Source organism: Mirounga leonina, unplaced genomic scaffold (genome assembly GCF_011800145.1).
Source record: "Mirounga leonina isolate KUSES-001 unplaced genomic scaffold, KU_Mleo_1.0 Mir_114, whole genome shotgun sequence".
NCBI classification, from domain to species: domain Eukaryota; kingdom Metazoa; phylum Chordata; class Mammalia; order Carnivora; family Phocidae; genus Mirounga; species Mirounga leonina.
Genome location: NW_023270265.1, coordinates 25,504,490 through 25,531,392, shown reverse-complemented (window position 1 = coordinate 25,531,392; position 26,903 = coordinate 25,504,490). Strand labels below are relative to the sequence as shown.

General features: G+C 44.8%; 1 protein-coding gene across 1 annotated transcript in view; it reads left to right on the top strand.

Moving 5' to 3' along the window:
* Positions 1–25,168, top strand: part of GOT1 (glutamic-oxaloacetic transaminase 1) — a 28,707-nt gene extending 3,539 nt beyond the window's left edge. Inside the window, exons 2-9 of the mRNA XM_035026894.1 lie at positions 2,959–3,140; positions 10,722–10,845; positions 11,304–11,416; positions 11,650–11,754; positions 13,526–13,676; positions 13,767–13,932; positions 14,679–14,821; positions 24,601–25,168. Of these exons, the coding sequence (XP_034882785.1) occupies positions 2,959–3,140; positions 10,722–10,845; positions 11,304–11,416; positions 11,650–11,754; positions 13,526–13,676; positions 13,767–13,932; positions 14,679–14,821; positions 24,601–24,740 (1,124 nt within the window). The 3' untranslated portion in view covers positions 24,741–25,168. The remainder of the gene's footprint in view (positions 1–2,958; positions 3,141–10,721; positions 10,846–11,303; positions 11,417–11,649; positions 11,755–13,525; positions 13,677–13,766; positions 13,933–14,678; positions 14,822–24,600) is intronic.
* Positions 25,169–26,903: the final 1,735 nt, after the last annotated feature.

Genomic DNA, 26,903 nt, shown 5'->3' with positions numbered 1-26,903 from the left:
TATACGTTGGCCAATTTCTCTTTTGTCACAATATAGACACAATGCCTCCTTGCATCTAGTCATATGACAGGATTTTTTAGAGTAGTACACAATATACAGTATGGGTAAGAACAGCAGTTCTGGGACTTTTTCATCTTTCCTCTTTATTTCTAATACATGGTTTACAAATGACATGTTATCATACATATAATACATATGTCATAATTATGTAATATACATAACTTCCAAACACAGATGTGAAGCATTAATAGAACTGGTTTTTCTATGAACACCCACATCGTACATCTAAATAGTATCCCTTCTGTGTGGTTTAGTTAAAGATGTGTTTGCTCTTGCTGCAAGTTCCATTTCCAAAAATCAAATTTACTTTCAAAGGACAAAGATTTGGCACCATTGAGGATATTCAAAATAATGAGACATCGTGTCTAAAAATAATTCCGAAAGAAGAATTCCAAGAATATTATGAACAATGGTAGCATTGTGATCATAGATTTCCTTCAGGGACGACTCTTACTTAAAAGTGGTTATTTTGGTATCTCTTTAAAAAAACAGACCAGGGGCGCCTGGGTGGCTCAGTTGGTTAAGCATTTGTTTTCAGCTCGGGTCATGATCCTGGGGTCCTGGGATCGAGTCCCACATGGGCTCCCTGCTCAGTGGACATTCTGCTTCTCCTTCTCCCTCTGCCCCCGCCCTCTGCTCTTGCACACGTGCGTGCAGCTCTCTCTTGTTCTGTCTCAAGTAAATAAATAAAATCTTTTTAAAAAAATATTTATTTATTTGATAGAGAGAGACACAGCAAGAGAAGGAACACAAGCAGGGGGAGCGGGAGAGGGAGAAGCAGGCTTCCCGCGGAGCAGGGAGCCCGATGCAGGGCTCGATCCCAGGACCCTGGGACCATGACCTGAGCCGAAGGCAGACGCTTAATGACTGAGCCACCCAGGCACCCCAATAAATAAAATCTTAAAAAAAAACCCAGACCGAATCCCACCTGATAAAGTAGGCTTTTTGACTGGTTTGGAAGGAACTCAGTAGGCCAGGGGGTAGCATGTGAGTGTTACGACAGTGTGGTGAGTCACAGCCACCTACCCAGACAGTAGTGGTTTGTTAGTGGCAGCTCTGGCCACTTTCTTATTACTAGTTTGAGGTGCTTATCAGATTTGGAGAGACACATTCCTAGAGGGTAGAGTTAGTTGATAGAAGAAAGACCCCAAATCAAAATGATCTTATAAAGTCTTATTTGTTGTATAACTTTTGAGTGTAATTTTTCATCTAGAAACTTTATTCTAAGGGAACACTCATGAATATATGTAAAGATGTAAGGACGTTTATCACAATGTTTATAATATCAGATCATCGAAAGCAACACAAATTGTTAAGTATGCGTGGAAAGGAATGTCGCCTAGCCACTAAAATTGTGTTGTAAATGGATCATAAATGGGAAAAATGGGGGCACCTGAGTGGCTCAGTCGGTTAAGCCTCCAACTCTTGATCTCCGCTCATGTCTTGATCTTAGGATCATGAGTTCAAGTCCCATGTTGAGCTCCACGCTGGGCATGGAGCCCACTTAAATAAATAAGTATGTAAGTAAATAAGTAAATAAGAAAAATGCCCAATTACGTTCATAATAAGAGAAATGCGGATTAAAACTACTCTGAGGTACCATTTGCATCCTCATTACTGGCAAAAATTTACTCTGGATGAGGCTGTGGGAAGCAGACACTTACACATTGATGGTAGGAGTTTTAACTGATAAAATCCCTATGGAGGCCAATTTGGATATATCTGTCAAAACTGCAAATACACACACTTCTTAGCCTACTCTTCCATTTTCCACCTTGCATCCTATGGATATATTTACATGGAAGATGACATATGTATGAGGTTGTTCACTGAAGTATTGTTTTGTAATAGCCAAAGATGGGAAGCAACTCAAATGTCCATCAACAAGAGACTGGGAAAACAAATTATGGTACATTCATGAGTTATGCAGCTATAAAAAAAGAATGTGTTTGTGTGGGTCTGTTGGAGACCTAAACTTCCAGCAGAGTCAAATGACCCCTGTGAGGCATCTGCTCAAATCACTGGCCTGGGTGCAAGCCACAGCAGCTGCCCTCTAAAGCTATAAGCCTGAGATAATCATACTGTACTAGAGGGGGAAAAAAATCAGTGATAGGATAACGGGACTAAAAATACTTTTAGTGTCGAGGGGCTTAGGAATTTGCTGTAGGCAAGACTAAGTATTATGTAATAGATACATTTAGATCGATAAAAGTGTGGAATATGAAGTAGGAGGGACAGGCAAAATGGCCAGCAGTGGCAGAGAGAGGACAGAGATGTGTGCAGGTATCAGATAGATTGTTGGGTGATTGTGTAACCATCTGCTGGAATCTTCAGCCCTGGGGCCTTTGCTCATGATTTGTCCCACTTCTGTTCTTCCAGGACAAGAGGAGGACGTAGGCTTCCCCCTTCTGCCACCCCCTCTCCATATTTTATGTTTGAAGTTGCAGCAGTCATGTGAAGTAGCACCTAGCACTTTTCCAGAAATCTCTTGGGGAGATGCAGAAGGAGGAAGATTCTGGGCTCATGGCTTTCCAGAGCTCAGTGTGCTAGGACGATCAACAGAACAACTGTAAGGTGTTTCTGAGTGTGCAGCGTGCTCGCTCGTGCACTCTTCCCGTCTGTCAGGCTCTGTGATGTCCCAGCGTCATTTCAGCATGCTGTCTTTTCGAGGTCACATATTTAAGAGCTCAGGGTAGGAACCATGGCTGTCCTGCCTGCATGCACCTAGCCCAGTGCCTGGCCCGGAGCAGGCGGGCAGTCAGTGAATGAGCTTTACTTTCATTTCACTCCCTGTCCTGTTTGATGGAAGGAGGTGGAAGGCCCTCCAGTCCCAGCACCAGCTCTTACTTGAATGAAGCCTGCCTCCTCTCTCTGACGTGACTCTTTGCCATGTCCCAGCTTATCGCACAGATGACAGCCAGCCCTGGGTTTTGCCGGTCGTGAGGAAGGTAGAGCAGGAGATCGCCAATGACAACAGCCTGAACCACGAGTACCTGCCAATCCTGGGCCTGGCCGAGTTCCGGTCCTGTGCTTCCCGCCTGGCCCTCGGGGACGATAGCCCAGCTCTCCAGGAGAAGCGGGTGAGTTTTGGGTAAGGATGGACAGGTGGCCCTTGAACAACATGGGGGTTAGGGGTGCCAACTCCACACTCCATCGAAAATCCTTGTATCAGTTTTGACTCCCTGAAAACTGACGTGCTGATAGTCTACTGGCAGCCTGATGGAGAACCTAAACAGTTTGTTAACACATATTTTGTATGTGTTCTTACAATAAAGTAAGAGAAAAGAAAATATTATTAAGAAAACCATAAGGAAGGGAAAATACATTTCCAATACTGCACTGGATTTGTTAAAAAAAAAAAAAAAAGTCCAGGTGTATGTGGACCTGTGCAATTCAAGCCTGTGTTAGGGTCAACTGTATTTTCTTTAGAAACTGCAAAGGTGAAAAAAGGTTGAAAACTCAATTTGGGGGCACCTGGGTGGCTCAGTCGGTTAAGGGTCTGCCTTCGGCTCAGGTCACGATCCCAGGGTCCTGGGATCGAGTCCCCCATTGGGCTCCCTGCTCGGCGGGGAGTCTGCTTCTCCCTCTTCCTGCCGCTCCTCCTGCTTGTGCTCACTCGATCTCTCTGGCAAATAAATAAATAAAATCTTAAAAAAAAAATAAAGTAAGAAAGCATTGTGTGTGTGATAAAAAAAATAAAAAGAATAAAGAAAACTCAATTTGGTTTAAAGTGTTAGGTGTTATGTCTATTGACGTGTCCGTGAGTAAGAGTTTAAGTAGTGTGATCTTAAGGCCCTGATAGTGCACGTGGTGTGGCCAGACGCCAAGCCTGGCCTCTGTGACTGTTGTGTCGTGTGCCCTAGATGATCAGATTGCTGCTGCTGGGGTTGAAGCCGTCCACAGAAATGCCAAGCCAAGGGAATTTAATGGAATGATCAAGAGATCGGGGTCTGGACCCAGATCTGCTCCTTCTTTGTCCATGGGCAAGGCATTTACCCTCTAACTCCTACATCTCATCCACATGTTAGGAAAGGACTAGTTTGTGGTTCATGGTCCCACAGGGAACACTTGCTTAGGGGATCGGTTAAGGGGCCTCTGAACCCCTTGAAAAAAAAAATTTTTTTTTTTTTTTTTTTTGAGAGAACATGTGCAAGCAGAATTGGGGATGGGCAGAAGGAGATAGGGAGAGAGAGAGAGAGAGTCCCAAGCAGGCTCCACACCCAACACAGAGCCCCACCTGGGGCTCAATCTCACGACCCTGAGATCATGACCTGAGCCGAAGGCAGATGCTTAACCCACTGAGCCACCAGGCGCCCCCTTCCTGCCCTTTCACTCCCAGCTCCCCCTTCCTCCCCCCAGTTCCCTTCCCTTCCCTGCAAGGGCATAGTTTTAAAAGTTCCACAGGTGACTCCAAAGTATAGCCAAGGTTGGGAACCACAAAGTACAGAGGAAGGAAAAAGGAGGGGTATTTGTTTGGAGTAGTGGGAATTCCACTAGGTGGAAGAGAGACCTACCTGATTGGAGCTGGGAGCATGTCCAGGCTGATTTGGGCACCTTGGGCAGGGGAAACCACCTGAAGGTTTGAGCAGAGGAGTTAGCCAGTCCAAGTGTCCGAAGAAGATAAACCTGCTGCAGGAGTAGGCAGGGGATGGGCTCGGGTTTTGCGATAGCCCAGGTAGGTATCATGCAATTAAAGCCAGCTGTCCTGACTGCTCCTCTGGGCCAGTGTCGTAGCCCAGCCTTCGTGCGTGGAAGGGACCACGTCTTGGAATCATTTATTCTCCACATGCTGTTACTCAGATGCCTCGGTGGCCAGGGGAAAAAATGACGGGCACACAGGCCCAGTCTTCTCTCAGGAGGCAGGGAGGCTCTGAGTGAAGGTCCTGGAACTCGGGTCATGATTAGGCAAGTAATTAATGAGTTTTGCTGGAGGAGCGTCCTGATGAAGTTTGAGAGTGGGGGGCTTAGGCAGCTGGGGTTATCTTGAGAGACGCTATGGGTAGATTTGATGGAATTCTGTTGTTGACAAAGAAAAACAGTTTCTGTGTTGGGGAACTTCTTCCTCTGAAACTGTACGTTTCTTAGACACGTACTAACCATCGTGGCCAGGTGCTTGTTCCTCTGACCAGTGCTCCCGTTTTGGTCATTTCATTCTGTAAGACTTGTGGAACATGGCCTGCCCTCTTCGTCTGCTTCGTCCTGTGTTGTGTTTTTGATCAGAGAACAAATTTAGATAGCAGTCTGTAAATATTTGAAGGCTTTTTTTTGGAGGCGGGGTGGCGATGGTTTAGGATGCTCTCTTGGCATCTGCATCCCCCTAGGTCCTGGCTGGTTCTGAGCTCTGAGTTTTTCCTTTTTCCCTGGACGTCCTCACCATCCCCAAGCTGCCATCTTAGTTCAGCCCACCATCCTCTCATTTGGATTCTTGTGATAGCCTCCTGCCTCTAGTCTCCTCCCCATTCTATTGGATTCTGCACAGTGCGGGGGCGCCTGGGTGGCTCAGTCAGTTAAGCATCTACCTTTGGCTCAGGTCATGATCTTGAGCTCCTGGGATCGAGCCCTGCGTCGGGCTCCCGAGTCTGCTTCTCCCTCTCCCTCGTGTTCTCTCTCTCAGCCCCTTTCTCTCTCTCAAAAAAAAAAAAAAAAAAAAATCTTAAAAAAAAGATTCTGCGCAGTGCAACTAGGATGATCTTCCGTAGCAAAAAAACCTGATAATCATGTCACCTGCTCCCTGCCTCACACATACACACACAGTAACCCCTCCATTATCTACAGGGCAAATCTAGACTTTGAGCTGGGCATGTATATTTTGTAGCCAACCTTCATCCTGTTCTCCAGTGACTCACAGCCCCCCATCCCCCTTGGGTTCCAGCCATTCCAGGAGTCTGTAAGTCATGCAGGGCCCGGCCAAGGGTCACTTCCATGCTGAATCCTTCGCTCTCTGGCAGCGCTGTTATCATAGGACTTTGTTCACAATTTAAGAATAACTGTACTTAACTGTGCTTATTACTATGATGTATAATTTTATGTCTGTCTCCTCCCTCAGGGCAGGGATGATGGCTTACTTATTTATCTCGTAAATCTTCAGCATTTAGCCCTAGCCTGGCATTTCAGAGATTCTCAGATGTTTGAATTCACTCATTCAGTCAACAGATGAGTGCTTACCACTAAGGGTAGGCACTGTTCTAGAAGCTGGAGCACAGCGGTGACCAAAAGACCCAAAATCTTCTGCCCTGGCTTACAGTTTTGTGAGGAGAAGCCAACTGTAAATGTAATATAGATAAGGACATGATAGAGTATATTAAAAGAATATAAATGCTGTAAAAATAGAGTAGAAGAGGCACATTAGGGGTGCTGACTGTGGGAGGTGGGGTAGATATGGTTTTCACTAGGGTAGTTAAGATAGAAATGGAAATGACATTTCAGCCAAAACTTTTTTTTTTTTTAAGATTTATTTGAGAGAGAGAGCGCATGCGCAGGGGGGAGGGGCAGAGGGAGAGGTAGAGAGAGTCTTAAGCAGACTCTGCGCTGAGCATGGATCCCAATGCAGGGCTTGATCTCATGACCCTGAGATCATGACCTGAGGCAAAACCAAGTCGGACGCTTAACGGACTGAGCCACCCAGGTGCCCATCAGCCAAAACTTGAAGGAGATGAGGCATGAATGAATGAATGGACCAGAAAACAATCAGTAATCATTTCTTCCTTTAGATTTGTCTTCTCAAGATTTAACATTACCAGGTCCATCAACCATTTTGAGGAGATCTGTTTTCTACACTCACCACTGCCTCTTACTGCTTTCTATTTTTAGACCTTAGGATGCAGACCATAGGTCCAGTTTTCACCTCCTGCATTGTAGTATTTCAGCTTTGGAAATTCCTGAGCTGCCATCGGTAGGAGGGCTTGTGGGCCATGTGATGCTATCCCAGGTCCTCACTTTGACCATCGCCTCTGGGAGGCTTAGGGCTTTCTCTGCAGCTCATCCTTTCAACACCGTCTTCTTCATCGGCTTTGCCTGTGTTAGCACCCTGTGCCAGAGACCGTGTGAACTGCTAGGGCTGCCCAGGTTCATGCATCATGGCCTTGGCCATAAGCAGCTTCTGGTCGCTCTCCTGTTCCTCACACTGAAGACATCACATCGGCGAACTGTGGTCTCAGACAAGTGTTGTCGAATCCAGCAGGGATTTCTTCCGGCCATGTAGCTAAATCAGGAGTATAGATTACCTCCTGGCATCATGCACACCATTTGTTGCTGGATTTTTCTTGTTCTGGACTCCCCCAGTGTAGCCACCCAGGGCTAGTTGCCTGGTTCCTTTGGAACTTTACACTTGTTACCTTCATCCCAAATGTAGGCCTTCCTTGGGCGTTTTGGAAGTTTGCCAAAATTCGGTTCCCAGAGTGACCAAATTGATACATTATTGATTCACCCCAAATGTTTCTCTTTTAATTGCTGATGTCACTTGTGTTTCACTGAAGCCATGCCACGTTCAATATATTTTTAGGGAGTGATAATTTCTTGAGAATTTGATGTCAAGTGTTATATACGTCATGAATGTTAAGAATTAGTTAATGTTACTGAAGTGGGTTTATTTCTTCCAAATATGTTTTCAGTCTAGTCTCCTGACCTTCTGACTTCTTTTATTTAATGAATTTGTGTTTTGAAGTGGGAGAGAAAGGAAATAAAAGATTATACCTGGGAATGTTTGCACTGATTGACCACATACACCTGTCACATATCCATGATAACTGAAAACCAGGTTCAAGGGGAACCTTGCTCATTTGTATAGAAATAGCAACATTCCAGAATTGCTTAGGTGTTTGAAATGTGAAATAATGAATAAAGTTGACATTCAACTTAGCTGGTGACAAATCCATGAAAAACACACATATGGCTTAACATCACCTTGGTAGTGATTTGTATGAAGAATCCAGATAGATGAAATGTGAAGGCAAGACCTTGAAAGTAGGGGCGCCTGGGTGGCTCAGTCAGTTAAGTGTCTGCCTTCAGCTCAGGGCATGATCTCAGGGTCCTGGGATCAAGCCGCACATTGCGCTCCTGGCTCAGCGGGGAGGCTGCTTCTCCCTTTCTCCCTGCTTGTGCTCACTCTTGCTATCTCTCTCTCTCTAATAAATAAATAAAATCTTAAAAAAAAAAAAAGACCTTGGGGCACCTGGGTGGCTCAGTTGGTTAAGCGACTGCCTTCGGCTCAGGTCATGATCCTGGAGTCCCTGGATCGAGTCCCGCATCAGGCTCCCTGCTCGGCGGGGAGTCTGCTTCTCCCTCTGACCCTCCCCCCTCTCATGTGCTTGCTCTCTCTCATTCTCTCTCAAATAAATAAATAAAATCTTTTTTTTTTTTTAAAGATTTTATTTATTTGTTTGACAGAGAGATAGAGAGAGAACACAAGTAGGCAGAGGGAGAGGGAGAAGCAGGCTCCCCGCAGAGCAGGGAGCCCAATGGGGGACTCGATCCCAGGACGCTGGGATCATGACCTGAGCCGAAGGCAGCCGCTTAACCGACTGAGCCACCCAGGCGCCCTAAATAAATAAAATCTTAAAAAAAAAAAAAAAGACCTTGAAAGTAATGGGAGGGGCCTGGCACTCAGTGGGTCACCCTGAAGGACAGGCACGTTGGTGTGCCCAGCCTCCTTCCCCTGAGTGTCCACTTTGCTTTTTTTTTCATGTTTCAGACAGCATTCCTTCACAGATGCTGAGACCTCTGAATACAAATAGAACACTGGGGAGGAATAACAAATGATGATAATTGGTATCACTGCCTTGTTCCTGGCTTAAAGAGGATTTCTGCCAATGAGTCACTATTCGTCATGAAGCTGACTTATTCATCATGGCTGAATGAATTTCTCCTGTTATTTTCAAGAAGTATTCCATTATCTCCTGTTTTACTGAGTGTCAAAATCAGGAATAGCTATGCTTTTAATCTGTTAGGAAGATCATTTGGATTTTCTCTACCTAGCAGCATGACACATTTTTTTTTTTTTAAGTAGGCTCTATGCTCAGTGTGGAGACTGGTTCAGGGCCTGAACTCACGACTCTTGAGATCAAGACCTGAGCTGAGATCAAGAGTCAGATGCTTAACTGACTGAGCCACCCAGACACCCAGCATGACACATTTTATAATATATTTCTTAACAATCTTGCATTCATGGGCTGACTGTCACTTGAGCAAGGGGGTATTTATTAGTGTATTGTTGGATTCGTGCTATCCATTAATGTTTGTTTGGAAAGTGAGTATCAATATTCATGAATGAGCTTGGTCTTCCCTTTTTCCACTTTTTTCCCTTTGTTATCTTTTAGCATCAGTGTTTTGTTTTTAAAAAATTTACAGCTTTTCTTCTTGTCTAGGAAGGGCTTTTTTAGACCACTTTTATTGTGGAAAATTTCAAATATTTACAAAATAGATAATGCAATGTGATGAACAAACCCCCGTGTTGTATCCATCACCTAGCTTCAACAATGACCCCCCACCCCCATGCCAAAGGTGAATTATTTTCCAGCAAATCCCAGACAGCTAAATATATTTTAGAAATTATTTCAAAATTTTACAAATAATACATGAACACATTCTCCTTAATTTAAAAAATAACGTCTAGAGTAGGCCAGAGACCCCTTGACCACTATTCCCCCTCCTAGGCTGCTCCCTGGAGGTTGCCATTGTTGTCAGATTGCTGTGCCCTTCCTTTTATTTAGATAGATTTTCTCAGATGATCCTTTCCTTTCTTTCTCCTTAGTTCTTTGACATATTGAGCAGTGTAGGCCATTCCTCTACTGAAAGAGTCTTGCCAAAGCCTACTAAGAATTGCGAGAGGGCAGAATCGGAGGCATGTAGGCAGGGCAGCATAACCAGGGCGGGTGACTAGATCTGAAGCGAGGAGGCCTCCTGGATTCATTTCCAGCTCTGCCGCTCACCGCTTTCCTGCCACTCCTGGCCTTTCACAGACCACTTCTCTGAATGGATTTCCTCATGTGTATTGGGGTTGGGGATTTAGGACTTACTTTAGAGAATTGTGTAAGAATCAAATAAGAATGTGTGTGAAGGTCTTTTGTAAATGGGAAGAACTAGGACTCTGTCATCGCCCACGTGAAGTCATTTTGAGATGCGAGGAAGTTAAGGAAAGTCATCCTCACATGTCACATTTGTTAGAACATATTTCTCTGGGTTAATGGGCCTGCTTTATAGCGATGAGTATTGCAGATTGAGGTCACTGGCAAGCCAGAGACATTTCACAGGCTTCTGCTGGAGGCATAAATTTTGATCTTGGGATGGGTGCCGAAGGGACGGGTTTGCCTTCCAGGCGGGCACACTCGAATGTGGCCTGGGTATGTCCTCAGCCTGTGTTCAGTTGGGAAGCTCCTCCAAGAGTCAGACTCCCAGACTTCCCGGGTTGAAGACCTGGCCTTAGTGCTCAGGGGCTGCTTACTGAGCAAAGGGCCTCACTACTCATAGGCTCAGTTTCCTCGTTTGTAAGCATGGGCAAATCATAGTTATCTCCGTGCGTAGTTATGAGCTTTCCGTAAGAGAGTGTTTAAAGGGCTTAGCACAGAGCAGGCACAAAGTAAGTGCTCGTCATTACCATGGTTTTCCTGATAATCATCTGACTTCACCGTTATCAGCCAGTGACACTGCTGCTGTTTCTCTTTCAGGTTGGAGGTGTGCAGTCTCTGGGGGGGACAGGTGCACTCCGAATCGGAGCCGAGTTCTTAGCCCGATGGTACAATGGAACCAACAACAAGGATACGCCCGTCTATGTGTCCTCACCAACCTGGGGTGAGTCCTTGGGCTGCAGAGGAGCCGGGGGAATTACCCTCATGACTCTCACTGTTTATGCAGAAAAGGTAGCCCAGCCCTGGATCAACTGACATTGGGAATGGCTTGAGCAGTGGGTTATGGCAGTATATGAGTAACCCGATGCTCCAGTCCAGATTAGGAATACTTGTTCTCAAGACTGCTGGTAGACTCGTGTTTTAGCATATGTTGAAACTTCCCCGAGGAGGCAGAAAGTATAGATACAGGAAGTCTCACCGTGGTAGGATGTAAGTTTAGTACGACTGACTGATTGAACTTGTTCTTGGTGGTTGCAGTCATTCTTCTAAGTCTTCACCCCTCACCTCGACATTGCCCAGTGAATGCTGAGCCCGTGAGGGCCCCGGCAGCTGATGTGTGTCCTTTCTAGTTATGCCTCCTTTTTTGTCAAAGCATTTAACTTTTTACCCTTCTGCTTACAGAGAATCATAACAGTGTGTTTTCTGCCGCTGGATTTAAAGACATTCGGTCCTATCACTACTGGGATGCAGCGAAGAGAGGACTCGATCTCCAGGGTTTCCTAAATGATCTGGAGGTGGGCGATTAGATGAAAAGTAAACAGACCCATGGTGTCAGGAGGAGCAGGGAAGGGTCTTTGGATCAGTTGATAAGGGAGACAGTCTGAAACATCCCTACTCAAACCAAAATGGTGGTTTCTGAGTTAGCACATAAGGAAGAAATACGCTGCCCCTTGCCCATTGTGTCACTGACTCTGACCCCCGGATATTCCTGCTAGCATCGGAACTGATGTGGCTTCCTTCCCCTCAGAATGCCCCCGAGTTCTCCATCTTTGTCCTCCACGCCTGTGCACACAACCCCACTGGGACTGACCCAACTCCGGAACAGTGGAAGCAGATCGCCTCTGTCATGAAGGTAGCTGCTCTTTCAGAGCATCTCTTGAAAAACAGTATTATTTTATGTATTCAAAAGCAATGCCTGTTTACGGAAGAGTTTGGAAAATGGGGAAAAGCCTAAAGAAGAAAATAAGTATTAACTGAAAGCTACTGTTACTATTTTGGTATATAGAATATTGTTGTTTTTTAAGTAGTTACACATGTAAATATATTTCTTTCACAAAGATGGCATCATCTTATCTATACGGTTTTGTAACATACTTTGTGTTTCATCTGAATTCCTTTACATGCCATTTAAAGTTCTGTAGCACCATTCCCATGCATGGCTATGTCCCATTAGCGATTGATTAAATCAGTCGATGGACATTTAGATCTCAGGTTTCTTGTTCTTCTGAACAATTATGTATAAGACTCCTTTTTATTATTTCTTTGGGATTACACTTCCTAGGTTGGAATTTCTAGCTCAAAGTGTATATATTCTTCATTAACATGTTTAGAGAATATTCAGTGAGAAATTGTTATGTGCCAGGCACGAGGGGGGTACAAGAGTGAACACAGCAGAGATGGTCCCTGCCCTCAGAGAGCACACAGCCTGTCTGGGGAGACAGCCAAGTACTGTGGCTGTGTTGATGGGGTTACGTGGAGGCATGTAGCCCAGACTTTGGGGAGTGCGTGCGTGTGCGTGCGTGTGCATGTGTGTGCGTGTGCGCGTGTGCATGCTAGGAGAGCAGTAGTGGCAGAAGAAGCCATGTTGCAACTTGAAGGATGAGGACAGGTGGGGGCTGGCAGGGATGGAATGTTCCCTACGGAGGGAGGAGTGTGATCACAGCCCAAGGCAGAAATCATGGCCCATTTAAGGAATTGGAAGTAATTCTCGGTACAGCCTAGAGTCCTAAGGGGTTGTGAGTGAGTTAGAGGTAAATGGGGGCCAGATCCTGTGCTGAGGCATTGGACTTTATTTGGAGGGCAGTGGGGAGCCACTGAAAAACTTTGATGTCATCAAAACTTTGTGGTCATCAGGCTACGCAGCAGGGAGTGGGTCAGAGGGAGGCAAGATGAGACAGGCCCAGAGAGCGGTTAGGAGGCTGTTACCGCGATCCGGGTGGGAGCTGACGGGGACCTGAATGCAGGCCGTGGCAGGGGCGGACCTGAAAGGACTCTCGAGCTCCCAGGAGATGGGGTGATAGGACCCGGGATGTGGTTGGATGTAGCTGGATGCGAGGGAGGAGCTACCAGGAGTGGAGGATGCACCCTGGCCTCTGGCTTGGACAGTTGGGGGCATAGAAGTGGTGTCCACTCAGAGCACGAGTCCAGTAGGAGGGGCAAGCTCAGTGGTGGGGAGTTCTTTGAGGAGGTCGGAGGGGTGAGAATAGGGACTCCACGGTCTCCTTCATCTTAAGTGCCCAGTAGACTAGCCCCGAGATTGTTGGGGAGCCCTGGAGAGACCAAGCTGACTAAGCTTATCACACCAGGAATTCAGAGGGAAGACTCCACCAACACAGGACACTACCTCCGTGCCTCACAAATAAGTCCTGTTGGCAAAGTGGCATCGTGACTCTAGGATGGTATACTTAAAAATATAAGGTTTACTGAAATTGTTAGATTTGTTGGTTGGTATTTAGCTGAACAGAGGAACAGATGTAAAGTGGTGGTTGAATGCAGAAAGGGAGAGCGAGGACAAATGGGTAGTGTTAGAAATTCTGTGCAGGCACCAGTTGGGGAAGGAAGGCTGGTGTCTGAGGTTGGTTCCAGAAGGATCTCCTGCCCTGACTCGCTTTCCTTCCTCGCAGCGCCGGTTTCTGTTCCCCTTCTTTGACTCAGCCTATCAGGGCTTTGCATCTGGAGACCTAGAGAAAGACGCCTGGGCTGTTCGCTATTTTGTGTCTGAAGGATTTGAGCTCTTCTGCGCTCAGTCCTTCTCCAAGAACTTCGGGCTCTACAGTGAGTGCTCTCCTGAGTTACAGCCCCGCCCCGCCCCGCCCCGCCCCACCTGCCTCAGTGCTCTGAGCTGACTCTCATCCCTCCCTTTAGATGAGCGAGTGGGCAATCTGACCGTGGTTGCAAAAGATCCTGATAGCATCCTGCGGGTCCTTTCCCAGATGGAGAAGATTGTGCGAATTACTTGGTCCAACCCCCCCGCTCAGGGAGCGCGAATTGTGGCCCGGACCCTCTCGAACCCTGAGCTCTTTAAGGAATGGTAAGAGGCGCGAGGCCTGATGGGTGAGGTGTGGGAATGTAGAACAGTTAGTTGTCCCCTTACATTTAACTCTCTCTTCCTTTGATTTTGGCAGAGGCAGGACAAAATTACTTTAAATTCTGAGTCTCAGGTACTTCTGTAAAATGAGGCTGGTGCCTACTCCCGTGAGTGTAACACACACATGTGAGTACACAGCGCTGGCCCAGAGGAGGAAGCACTCGAGGAATGGGGCGTTTTCCCAGCCCTCCCAGTACTAGGCTTCCTCCCCTAACAGTTGGGAAACACAGGAAGGAATTCCTGATAGAATAGTTTATCCAGCTGCAAGTCATTGTGACGATTTGGGGACTCTTCATTCTTATTTAATTTGCATCTATTTTGCCTTTTCTTGGAACAGTAATTTTTATATAGTAGCTAAATCTACAGTCTGCTCATTTAGGCCTGATAAAGTACATTATCCCGTTTGGGTCAGGGCCTAGGTGAATTCTGGGTTAAAACATGAATGGTATTACTGCCAGTAGATCCAAGATGAGCACTAAACTCCATCAGAAGCTCACTTCCTTCCTTCTGCCTGGTAAGTGTCTCTCTGGTCTGCTCGTCCACCCAGCCAGGCACCCACCTACTACCACAGGGAGGTCATGATCTCATTTTCAGTGTATAGATTACATTACATTTTTTAAACCTACATGCTTCTGTGAGCCATCTATCTGCCCTAATCTGGATTGATATTTATATTGCTGTCCACTCAGGACGGGTAATGTGAAGACAATGGCTGACCGGATTCTGACCATGAGATCTGAACTCAGGGCACGCTTAGAAGCCCTCAAGACTCCTGGAACCTGGAACCACATCACTGAGCAAATCGGAATGTTCAGCTTCACCGGCTTGAACCGTAAGTGTCCCCAAACCACTTCGAATGCTCACTATCAGACATAGCCCTTCTCCCTGTGCTCTTGGGTTTGGCTCCTTTAGCTGTCCCCTTTGGTCAGCCATAACTTTGGGCCAGAACAAGTTAGGTTTTCTTAGTGAAAACCTGCTGACCCGTAACTAGGATATTTTCATTTTTGTGGGCCGGGAAGTAACAGGATTTGTAGCCTGGAGCCTTGCTTTATGAAAGGTCTCATGTAAATGCTCGGGTACCTTTTGGCTTTTCCTTAATCTTAAGTATAATTATTATACCTGATTATTCAAGGACCTAATTTCTTAACAGGTCTTTCCTAGTCTCCAAGCATCGCCCTGAACAAAAGAGGTTACGGAGTGATCTCTCTAGTTCATAAATAAGAACTGGTAGGTGGGAGTTGAGAGCCCATTGGAAGTCTAGCGGGCAGCTGTACGTGATCTTGGGCAGCCATCGGTGGGGCATATCAGTGATTGGTTGTCCTGCTGACAGAGGATTCATTCATTTAATAATTCCCGAGCACCTGCTGGCCAAGCCACGGGTCACATGGTGCTGTTTGGCTACTTGCCTGTGTGTAGAGCTTGTGTCCCGTGGCTCTAGGGACAGTTTATGCCTGATGTGGGGAAGTAAATGGAACATCAGAGGTGCTGGGCAGCACAGTAAACAGGGGCCATCAGGGTGCCCGTGTGAAATGAGCTCAGAAAAAGCAGAAGGAAATATAAACAAGAAAGGTGGTGGCGACTGTATATTGTTGATCCCTAGGAATAATTTGGGGTAAAATAAGGTTTCCCCAAAAGTAAAAGCCAATTGTCCTCTTGATTCTGGAATAGGGCATTAAGTTCATTTAAATAAGTAAAATCGTCCTTTACAATTTTTAAAATACTAAGTGTAATGGAAATGGTATTTAGTGGTAATATTCTAAAAGCTCACAAGGTAGGGATGTCTTCGCATAAGATATCCATATTATCCCACTCTCCAGAGTAGGAAGTTTTATTATAAATGAAAAAATCGTGAGAACAGATCTGTGCCTATAACATGTAAGTTATATTTTTAGCACCTGGCGCTATTTACCCTTTTTAAAAACAAGTTTTTGTTTATGTTTTTTTTCCCCTCCCAACATTTTATTAGGAAAAATTTTAAAACAGAACAGGTGGCGGAATTGTACCCACCACCTCGGTTCTACCGTGCTCATGCTGCCCCGCTTCCTTTATGACATTCTGTCCCTCAGAACGGGTTTGCAGCCTGTCATCTGTGTCTTATTCTAGGAGATCTGTGAAGCCCCTGAAATGATACTTGAAAAATTGTGTATGTGTGTATCAGCCTTTTTCTAGGGAAAGAGTCCATAAGTTTAGCTTCTTTGCTGTGATGCTCCCCTCCCCTGACAAAAGGAGAGAAGTTTCATTTTCATTTAAAAAAAAAAAAAGGGTTGGGGCGCCTGGCTGGCTCAGTGGTGGAGCATGCAACTCTTAGATCTCAAGGTTGTGGTTCGAGCCCCACACTGGGTGTAGAGGTTACTTAACAATAAAATCTTAAAAGCAAACAAACCAAAAACAGGATTGGAACCCTGGAGCCACATCTACCAGTGGGGCTTCGGCTTTACAAAGAGTGGTGTGCCTGTGGCTCTGAGGGTGTGAGGCTAGGCCTGGTCTGCTTGCCTGACTGTAGTCACACAGCTCATGCTGGTCAAGGCTACCTGTGAAGGTCGCTTTGTCTGGAGGGGTCCATGGTAGCACTGGGTACAGGGTCCAGATTTTCCACTTTCATAGAGGCAGCTTAGCCTCATGGCTAAGAGCTCAGGCTTGGGAGTTACACTGCCTTCCTTAAATCCCAGGCCCACCACTGACTAGCTGTATGACATCGGGAAGGTCTTCTAACTTCCCTCTGTGCCATCGATACATGGGAAAGATAAGGTTATTATCAAGATTAACTGAGTTAATATGAAGTGCTTAGAATACTGCCTGGCACATAGTGTTTGCTCCTCTGCTTTTTTTTTTTTTTTTTTCATTTAAATTCCACTAGCCAACGTATAATACATCATTAGTTTCAGATATAGTGTTCAGTGATTCATCAGTTTGATATAAGATCCAGTGCTCATCACATCATGTGCCCTCCTTAATGCCCGTCAGCCAAATACCCCATCCCCCCCACCTCCCCTCCAGCAACGTCAGTTTGTTTCCCATAGTTAAGAGTCTTTCATGGTTCTGATGACTTCTCATTCGGTTTTCCCTCCCTGCCCCTATGATCATCTGCACTGTTTCTTATATTCCACAAAGGAGTGAAACCATATAATTGTCTTTCTCTGATTGACTTATTTCGCTTAGCATAATAGCCTCCAGTTCCATCCATGTCCATGTAAATGGTAAGCATTCGTCCGTTCTGATGGCTGAGTAATATTCCATTGTAGATATAAACCACATTTTCTTTATCTATTCATTTGTCGATGGGCATCTTGGCTCTTTCCACAGTTTGGCTATTGTGGACATTGCTGCTATGAACATTGGGGTGCAAATGCCCCTTCGGATCACTACATTTGTATCTTTGGGGTAAATACCTAGTAGCGCAGTTGCTGGGTTGTAGCATATCTCTGTTTTTAACTTCTTGAGGGAACCTCCATACTGTTTTCCAGAGTGGATGCACCAGCTTGCAGTCCCACCGACAGTGTAGGAGGGTTCCCCTTTCTCCGCATCCTCGCCAACATCTGTCGTTTCCTGACTTGTTAATTTTAGCCATTCTGACTGGTGTGAGGTGGTATCTCATTGTGGTTTTGATTTGTATTTCCCTGATGCCGAGTGATGTTGGGCACTTTTTCATGTGTCTGTTGGCCATCTGGGTGTCTTCTTTGCAGAAATGTCTGTTCATGTCTTCTACCCATTTCTTGATTGGATTATTTGTTTTTGGGGTGTTGAGTGATAATTTCTTTATAGATTTTGGATACTAGCCTTTTATCTGATAAGACGTTTGCAAATATCTTCTCCCATTCTGTCGGCTATCTTTTGTTTTTGTCGACTGTTTCCTTTGCTGTGCAAAAGCTTTTTATCTTGATGAAGTCCCAATAGTTCATTTTTTGCCTTTGTTCCCCTTGCCTTTGGAGACATGTCCAGCAAGAAGTTGCTGCGGCTGAGGTCGAAGAGGTTGCTGCCTGTGTTCTCCTCTAGGATTTTGATGGATTCCTGTCTCACATTTAGGTCTTTCATCCATTTTGAGTCTATTTTTGTGTACGTTGTAAGGAAATGGTCCAGTTTCATTTTCCCAACACCATTTGTTGAAGAGACTGTCTTTTTTTCCATTGGATATTCTTTCCGGCTTTGTCAAAGATTAGTTGACCATAGAGTTGAGGGTCCATTTCTGGGTTCTTGGTTATGTTCCATTGATCTATGTGTCTGTTTTTGTGCCAGTACCATACTGTCTTGATGATTACAGCTTTGAAATACAGCTTGAAGTCCGGCATTGTGATGCCACCAACTTTGGTTTTCTTTTTCAACATCCCTTTGGCTATTCGGAGTCTTTTCTGGTTCCATACAAATTTTAGGATAATTTGTTCCAGCTCTGTGAAGAATGTCAATGGTATTTTGATAGCGATTACATTGAACATGTAGATTGCTCTAGGTAGCATAGACATTTTAACAATATTTACTCTTCCAATCCATGAGCATGGAATGATTTTCCATTTCTTTGTGTCTTCCTCAATTTCTTTCATGAGTGTCTGTAGTTTTTAGAGTACAGATTCTTTACCTCTTTGGTTAGGTCTATTCCTAGGTCTCTGATGGTTTTTGGTGCATTTGTAAATGGGATCAACTCCTTAATTTCTCTTTCTTCTGTCTCATTGGTAGTGTATAGAAATGCAACTGACTTCTGTGCATTGATTTTATATCCTGCCACTTTCCTGAATTCCTGTATGAGTTCTAGCAATTTTGGGGTGGAGTCTTTTGGGTTTTCCACATAAAGTATCATGTCATTGGCAAAGAGTGAGAGTTTGACTTCTTTGCCAATTTGGATGCCTTTGATTTCTTTTTGTTGGCTGATTGCTGAGGCTAGGACTTCTAGTACTGTTGAACAACAGTGGTGAGAATGGGCATCCCTGTCGTGTCCCTGACTTTAGAGGAAAAGCTCTCAGTTTTTCCCCATTGAGAATGATATTTGCCCTGGGCTTTTTGTATATGGCTTTTGTGATATTGAGGTATGTTCCCTCTATCCCTACACTATGGAGAGTTTTAATCAAGAAAGGATGCTGTCTTTTGTCAAGTGCTTTTTCTGCATCAATTGAGAGGATCATATGGTTCTTAAACCACCCTTGCAGCCAAGGAATAAATCCCACTTGGTTGTGGTGAGTAATCCTTTTAATATACTGTTGGATCCTATTGTCAAGTATCTTGGTGAGAATTTTAGCATCCATATTCATCAGGGATCTTTGTTTGTAATTCTCCTTTTTGATGGGGTCTTTGTCTGGTTTTGGTATCAGGGTGATGTTGGCCTCATAGGAGGACTTAGAAGTTTTCCTTCCCTTTCTATTTTCTGAAACAGCTTCAGAAGAATAGGTGTTAGTTCTTTAAATGTTTTGTGGAATTCCCCTGGGAAGCCATCCGGTCCTGGACTCTTGTTTGTTGGGAGATTTTTGATTACTGCTTTAGTTTCCTTGCTGGTTATGGGTCTGTTCAGGGTTTCTATTTCTCCCTGTTTCAGTTTTGGTAGTTTATATGTTTCCAGGAATGCGTCCATTTCTTCCAGCTTGCCTAATTTGTTGGCATATAGTTGCTTATATGTTGTTAAAATTGTTTGTATTTCCTTCGTGTTGGTCGTGGTCTCTTTCATTCATGATTTTATTAATTTGGGTCCTTTCTCTTTTCTTTTTGATAAGTCTGGCTAGGGGTTTATCGATCTTATTAATTCTTTCAAAGGACCAGCTTCTAGTTTCATTGATCTGTTTTACTGTTCTTTTGGTTTCTATTTCATTGATTTGTACTCTAATTTTTATTATTTTTCTTCTCCTGCTGGTTTAGGCTTTATTTGCTGTCCTTTCTCCAGTTTCTTCTCCTGCTGGTTTAGGCTTTATTTGCTGTCCTTTCTCCAGCTCCTTTTGTAAGGTTAGCTTGTGTATTTGGGACTTTTCTAATTTTTTGAGAAAGGCTTGTATTGCTATGTATTTCCCTGTTAGGACTGCCTTTGCTGTATCCCAAAGGTTTTGAACAGTTGTGTTTTCATTTTCATTTGTTTCCATGAATTTTTTTAATTCTTCTTTAATTTCCTGGTTGACCCATTCATTCTTTAGTAGGATGCTCTTTAACCTCCAAGTGTTTGATTCCTTCCAAATTTCCTCTTGTGATTGAGTTCAAGTTTCAAAGCATTGTGGTCTGAAAATATGCAGGGAATAATCCCAATCTTCTGGTACTGCTTGAGATCTGATTTGTGACCCAGTATGTGATCTATCCTGGAGAATGTTCCATGTGCACTTGGGAAGAATGTGTATTCTATTGCTTTAGGATGGAATGCTCTGTATATATTTGTGAAGTCCATCTGGTCCAGTGTGCCATTCAAAGCCCCTGTTTCCTTGTTGATCTTCTGCTTAGATGACCTGTCCATTGCTGTGAGTGGGATGTTGATTATTGTATTATTTACCAGTGTGTTTCTTTAATTTGGTTATTAATTGGTTTACATAATTGGCTGCTCCCAAGTTAGGAGCATAAATATTTATAATTGTTAGATCTTCTTGTTGGATAGACCTTTTAAGTGTCATATAGTGTCCCTCTTCATCCATTATTCTACAGTCTTTGGTTTAAAATCTAATTTGTCTGATACAAAGATTGCTACTGCAGCTTTGTTTTGATGTCCATTAGCATGGTAAATGGTTCTCCACCCCCTCACTTTCAGTCTGGAGGTGTCTTTAGGTCTAAAATGAGTCTCTTATAGAAAGTATATGGATGGGTCTTGCTTTTTTATCCAATCTGATACCCTGTGTCTTTTGACTGGAGCATTTAGCCCATTTACATTCAGAGTAACTGTCGACAGATATGAATTTAGTGCCATTATATTACCTGTAAAGTCCCTGTTTCTGTAGATTGTCTCTGTTTCTTTCTGGTCTATGTTACTTTTGGGCTTTGTCTTCACTTACAGGATCTCCTTTAATATTTCTTGCAGGGCTGGTTTAATGATCACAAATTCTTTTAGTTTCTGTTTGTCCTGGAAGCTCTTTATCTCTCCTTCTATTCTGAGTGATAGCCTTGCTGGATAAAGTATTCTTGGCTGCAGTGTTTTTTCTTATTTAGTTCCCTGAAAATGTCATGCCAGGCCTTTCTGACCTTCTGCGGATAGGTCTGCTGCCAGTCTAATGTAGATTAAGGAGCTCTTTCCTCAAGCTGCTTTCAGGATTTTCTCTTTAGCTCTGAAATTTGTAAGCTTCACTATCATATGTTGGGGTATTGAACTATTTTTTTTTTTAAAGATTTTATTTATTTATTTGAGAGAGAGAATGAGATAGAGAGAGCATGAGAGTGGGGAGGGTCAGAGGGAGAAGCAGACTTCCTGCTGAGCAGGGAGCCCAATGCAGGACTCGATTCTGGGACTCCAGGACCATGACCTGAGCCAGAGGCAGTCACTTAACCAACTGAGCCACCCAGGCGCCCTGGGGTGTTGAACTATTTTTATTGATTTTGGGGGGCGTTCTTTCTACCTCTTGGACTTGAATGCCTGTTTTTTTCCCCCAGATTAGGGGAGTTCTCAGCTATGATTTGATCAAATATACTTTCTGTTCCTCTATCTCTTTCTTCTTCCTCTGGGACCCCAATAATTCAAATATTGTTTTGTTTTATGGTATTGCTGATTTCTTGAAGCCTCCCCTCATGGTCCATTGGTTGTTTTTCCCTCTTTTCCTCGGCTTCCTGCCTTTCCATCATCTTGTCTTCTATGTCACTGACTCTCTCTTCTGCCTCATTTACCCTAGCTGTTAGAGCATCCAATTTATACTGCATCTCATTGTTAAAGCATTTTTAATTTTAGCCTGATTAGAATTTATTTCTACACTAAGAGATTAGTGTCTTCTATGCTTTTTTCAAGCCCAGCTAGTAACTTTATAATCCTTGTCCTGAATTTCAGCTCTGACATTTTACTTATATCCATATTGATTAGATCTGTGGCAGAGAGTATTACCTCTGGTTCTTTCCTTTGTTGTAAATTCCTCCTTTTGTCATTTTGCCCAGAGAAGAATGAATGAATGATAGAACAAACTCAAAATATCAACCATGACCCAAGTGAAATACACACTAGACATATCCAAAGAGGTCAGACACCAAAATGAAAAGAAAAAGAAAAAAAAGGTGGGGGGAAGAGAGAATATAATCTTCCAGGTGGACAAAACAGGGTGATCCATTTGGTCCTGGGTGTATTTTGGTCTGTTTGTTAGAAGACACTCAATCCCAAAATTGTAAAGAAAGCAAAACCTATATATTTACAAAAATGAAATTGAAGACAGTGAAAGGAAGCCAGAAATGAAGAGTATATCTGTAAAATGTAAATGTAAAAATGAAGGTTAAAAAATGACTTAAAAATAAAGAGCTGATAAAATAAGAAACTAGTTGAAAAGGAAAAAAAAGAAAAGGAAAATTTTAAACTGAAAGATGAAAGAATCATGAGATGAAACCTTGAATTATACATACCTTTTTTCCCTAGTGCTGGAGTTTTGCAGTTCTGTGTGCTCCATAAAGTTGGTATTCACCTGATGTTCCAGCTGGTCTTCTGGGGGAGGGGCCTGCTGTGCTGATTCTTGGGTGTCTTTGCCTGGGCAGAGTTACACCACCCCTTGCCAGGGGGCCAGGCTCAGTGTAAGCTGCTTCAGGTTCTTCTATGTGGCTTTTCTTCCCCTGAAGGCTTTCCAAGCCGATTCAGAGGCTGAAAATAAAATGGCCACACCCTGATCTCCAGCCCCAGAGCTGAAAGATCAAGGCTCTCTCTCTTCAGTAAACTCTCAGGGAAAGGCAGTCTTCACTTTTGTGTGCGCCAAACTCTGCAGACTCCTGCAGTGTGCACCCGCACCGATCCTCCTGGGGGAGGGAGGAGGGTTGCTGAGGGCCTGCTGCTTGCAGGGCCCCTGGATGGAGAGCAGTCACCCGATCCTGCAGCAGTTCCTGCTTTATGGCAAACCAAGCTGAGCACCCACTCCTGGGCTCACTGACCATAGCCAGTCTCCCGAGTATTGGAGTGACTCAGGCACCCCCATTCTTTCCGTGACCCCGGGGATCCTGAGACCACACTGTCTCATCTAGGATTCTGCCCCTCTTAGCCAACTGAGCACCTATCAGGCAGGGATGTCTCTCACCAGAGCAGCCTTCTAAAAGTTCCGATTTTGCGCTCTGGGGCTGTATCACTTTCCGGTAGCCAGCTTCCGGAGGCTCCCTCCCCTGCCGATTATCTTCCGATAAATCCCCTCCAATTCACTTCATACCTCCTACCTTGCAAAAAGTGGTCGCCTTTCTATTTGTAGAATTCCAGCAATTCTTTTCTTACCTCTCAGGTTGAATTCATAGGTGTTCAGAATGATTTGATAGTCATCTAGCTAAATTCAAGGGACCAGATGAAACGAGGACCCCTACTCTTCCACCATCTTACCTCCCTCTGTTCCTCTGATTATTAAGATTTTATTACCATCTGAGTTCGGGCTGCTGTGACATAATGCCATGGGCTAGCTGGCTTCAACAACAGACATTTTTTTCTCAGCGTTCTGGAGGCTGGGCAGTCTGAGATCAGGGAGCCAGCGTGGTCAGTTCCTGTGGGGGCTTTCTTCGAGTTTGCAGCTAGCTGCCTTCTTGCTGTGTCCTCCCATGCTGGGGGTATGGGAAAGGGAGAGAGAGCACATGCACACACATAGCAGCTCCGTAGTCTCTTATAAGGGCACTCCTGTCAACACAGGGGCTCTACTCTCCGGGCGTCATCCAGACCTCATTACCTGCCAAAGGCCCCAGCCCCTAATACCGTCACATTAGAGGTTAGGGTTTCAACCTAGAAATTTTGGAGGGACACAAACATCCAGTCCATGACAGTTACCCATTCCTTCAAATCAATAGTGCTAATTAAGGGTGCTAATTATTTAGACAAAAATCAAATAAAATTGTCTCGTGCCTTTGCAATAAACCAAAAATCTCTAGAGATTGTGGCATAAGGGAAGGATAGGCAGTCCCTTCCTATTTCCTGCATGAGCATTTCTGCAAACACGCGGGATAGCCCTCCTGTGTGTGTGTGAATGAGGGACCTGAGAAGTGCCAGGTTACAGGGGCCTTGGCAGTATCTCAGCCTACGGGTTCATGCACACAGCACTTACCCACTACCTCTAGCACAGGGCCTTGGACAATGTGCTGTGAGAAGGAAACGTCAAAGGGAGTTTGCTGCTGTGTGTTTGGGGAGAAGCAAACCCCCTTCTTTCCAGGGGTTAAGGAAGAGCTAAAGGAAGCACTTCAAACCAGTTTTTCATATCAGTGGAATGTTCTTAAGTCTAAGGCTTGTTTTAAAAGGGTGTCCTGGTGAAGGTAACATGCAAGCTTCCGTTGGGAGGTAGTCCCACATTAAAATTTCCCATTGGGAGGAGCCATATTAAACTTTCTGGGGATTAGAAATAAGAATCAATGGAGCATACTTCCCTATGTTTTTGAATTGAATAAAAATAGCTCCTTTTATTTTGTTTTTCTGTGTTGGGGGAAAGAAGGAAAACGGCAATTGTCATGGAATCTCTGAACCCCCATTGCTGAGAGGATGCCTCCTACTCTCATCCTATTTCTTTTGGTTTTCAACAGCCAAGCAGGTTGAATATCTGGTCAACGAAAAGCACATCTATCTGCTGCCAAGTGGTCGGATCAACATGTGTGGCTTAACCACGAAAAATCTAGATTATGTGGCCACCTCCATCCATGAAGCAGCCACCAAAATTCAGTGAAGAAACACCACCCAAACCAGCACCACCAAAGCGGCCCTCTGTCCTGTGTGTTCCCTGCCTGCATCAGCCTCGCTGTGTGCCACGGATAGAGACTCCGGAGGACTGGAATCTGCTCTGGTGAGGTGGCTTCCATTTAAGGCGGCCCCACACGAGGACAGCATCCCTTGTGAAGAAATGGGGGCCTGGGATCAGAGCCCCTTGGGAGGCCGGAGCAAATTAAGGTTTTTATTTAAGAAGAATAAAAAGGTACTTTGATCATGAGACGTAGTTATCTTCCTCCCTTACTGGAAGCCAGAATGTTGCCTCTGTCGCTCCTGGGCTTCTGTGTTGCTTGACTCTGCACAAAATCTTGCCCCAAAGATCAAGTTGTCTGAAGAGCCAACTGTGATTGTGAGTGTTGGCTGTATCATTAAAGCTTGTCATCTCTACCCAGAGTGTCAATCTCCTGCTCAGTCTGCATGGTTGTGTCCCTAGCCCCAAGCTTTAGTTGTCTGGGGCAAGCAAGGTAAGAGAGAGATTTATGGCTCACACACACACTCACACATACACTCTCACACACTCTCTCTCTCACACACACACACCTGAAACGGAAGTTTAACACAACAGTGTTTACCCTTGCTGTGAGCAGTGTGTCCGATAGTTTCTGTCCTATTGGGTTCTGTTTCACTAAAGAAATGAAAGTTGATTGAGACCCATGGAATTGATTTTGTGATCCACTAATGGGTTGTAAGCCACAGTTTAAAATGAGTGCTCTAGAGGGATTTGCTAGTTGATAAGAAAAAACTAAGAGGTGACAGTATCTCCAAGGGGGCAAGAGAAGTCTGAGACAGTAAAATGGTGTGTGGCCCTCCAAAGTGCAGATCTACTCCACAAAGCCTCAGTTCTTAGTATTTCATTTCTCTTGTTAGGGAGAATTTAATTTTTCTCTTGGGGGAAGACACGAGTGAAAAAAAATGGTTAAAGACACTTCTTTAAACCAAAATGTCCCTACCAAAGTTCTAAAATATTTTTGTGTTAAAAAAAAAGCCCCAATCAAGGGGAATTGGGCCCTCCTTCTGTCCTGACATATAGGCTGATGTTCCCCTCCATGTTCTAGTCCCCTCCATGCTCACGTGAAAAAGCGTTTTGTGTTTGGTTTGGGGAGAGCTGGGCTTTGGGAGTTCCACAGATTTCTTTACCGTAGTCGGACTTCAGGGCCTCTCACGCAGGTGCACACTGTGAATTTCAGAGGCAGGACTGTCCCCTCAGGAGGAGGGGCACTCCCACCTCCAGACTCTTGCCACTTCCTTGCTGTGTAACCTTGAGCAAGCCACTTAATGACTCAGAGCCCGTTTCGTAAACTAAACTTTGCAGGGTGGTTTTGAGACAGAAACAAGCAAATGTATCCTAGCACAGTGCTTAAAAAAACCTTAATTTGCTCCGGCCTCCCAAGGGGCTCTGATCCCAGGCCCCCATTTCTTCACAAGGGATGCTGTCCTCGTGTGGGGCCGCCTTAAATGGAAGCCACCTCACCAGAAAGCCTTCACCCAAACAGCTGCTACTGTCATTTATGATTATTGCTAGTAAGGGTAGCTGACTCTGGAGGCTCCTGGGAGGAATCTGTAGTTGTCCATAGGCCACTCATTGACCTTGACCTTGGTGGGGGTTTGAGAAACCCCTAGTAAGTGTCAAATTCCAACCTTCCTTCCACAAAGACGTTAGATGCCCGAACACACCTCCTCACTTCTCTGGCTGTTGCCTCCCATTGGCTTACCATTGACCAATATGCCTGGCCCACCTCCCCTGTGACTTTTCCCAGCTCCCACTGGATCTGTGCCACTTCGGTTCCTCTCCAAAGGGTCTGTGGAAGCGAGGCAGTGCGCCCAGCACATTATCTCAAGGGCTGGCTCCCAAGACCTTGAACTTGGAAGGCACCCAGCCCCGTGCCTCGCCCATCACGTGGGTTCAACAAATGCCAGCCCTTCTCATTACCGACTTCGTACTTCTTGTTCTCATTCACACTCTGGCTTCTCATTTGGGTTTGACTTTTCATTGCTGGCATTCGCTGTAGCAAAACCTTACCCATCTGGCGCCCAGAATAGAGTGCCCGGGCTTTCCTGTAACCTTAACTGCAGCCTCACACCTGGCCTTGAGAGCCTCCGTCTCAAGCAGGTGGGCCTCAGC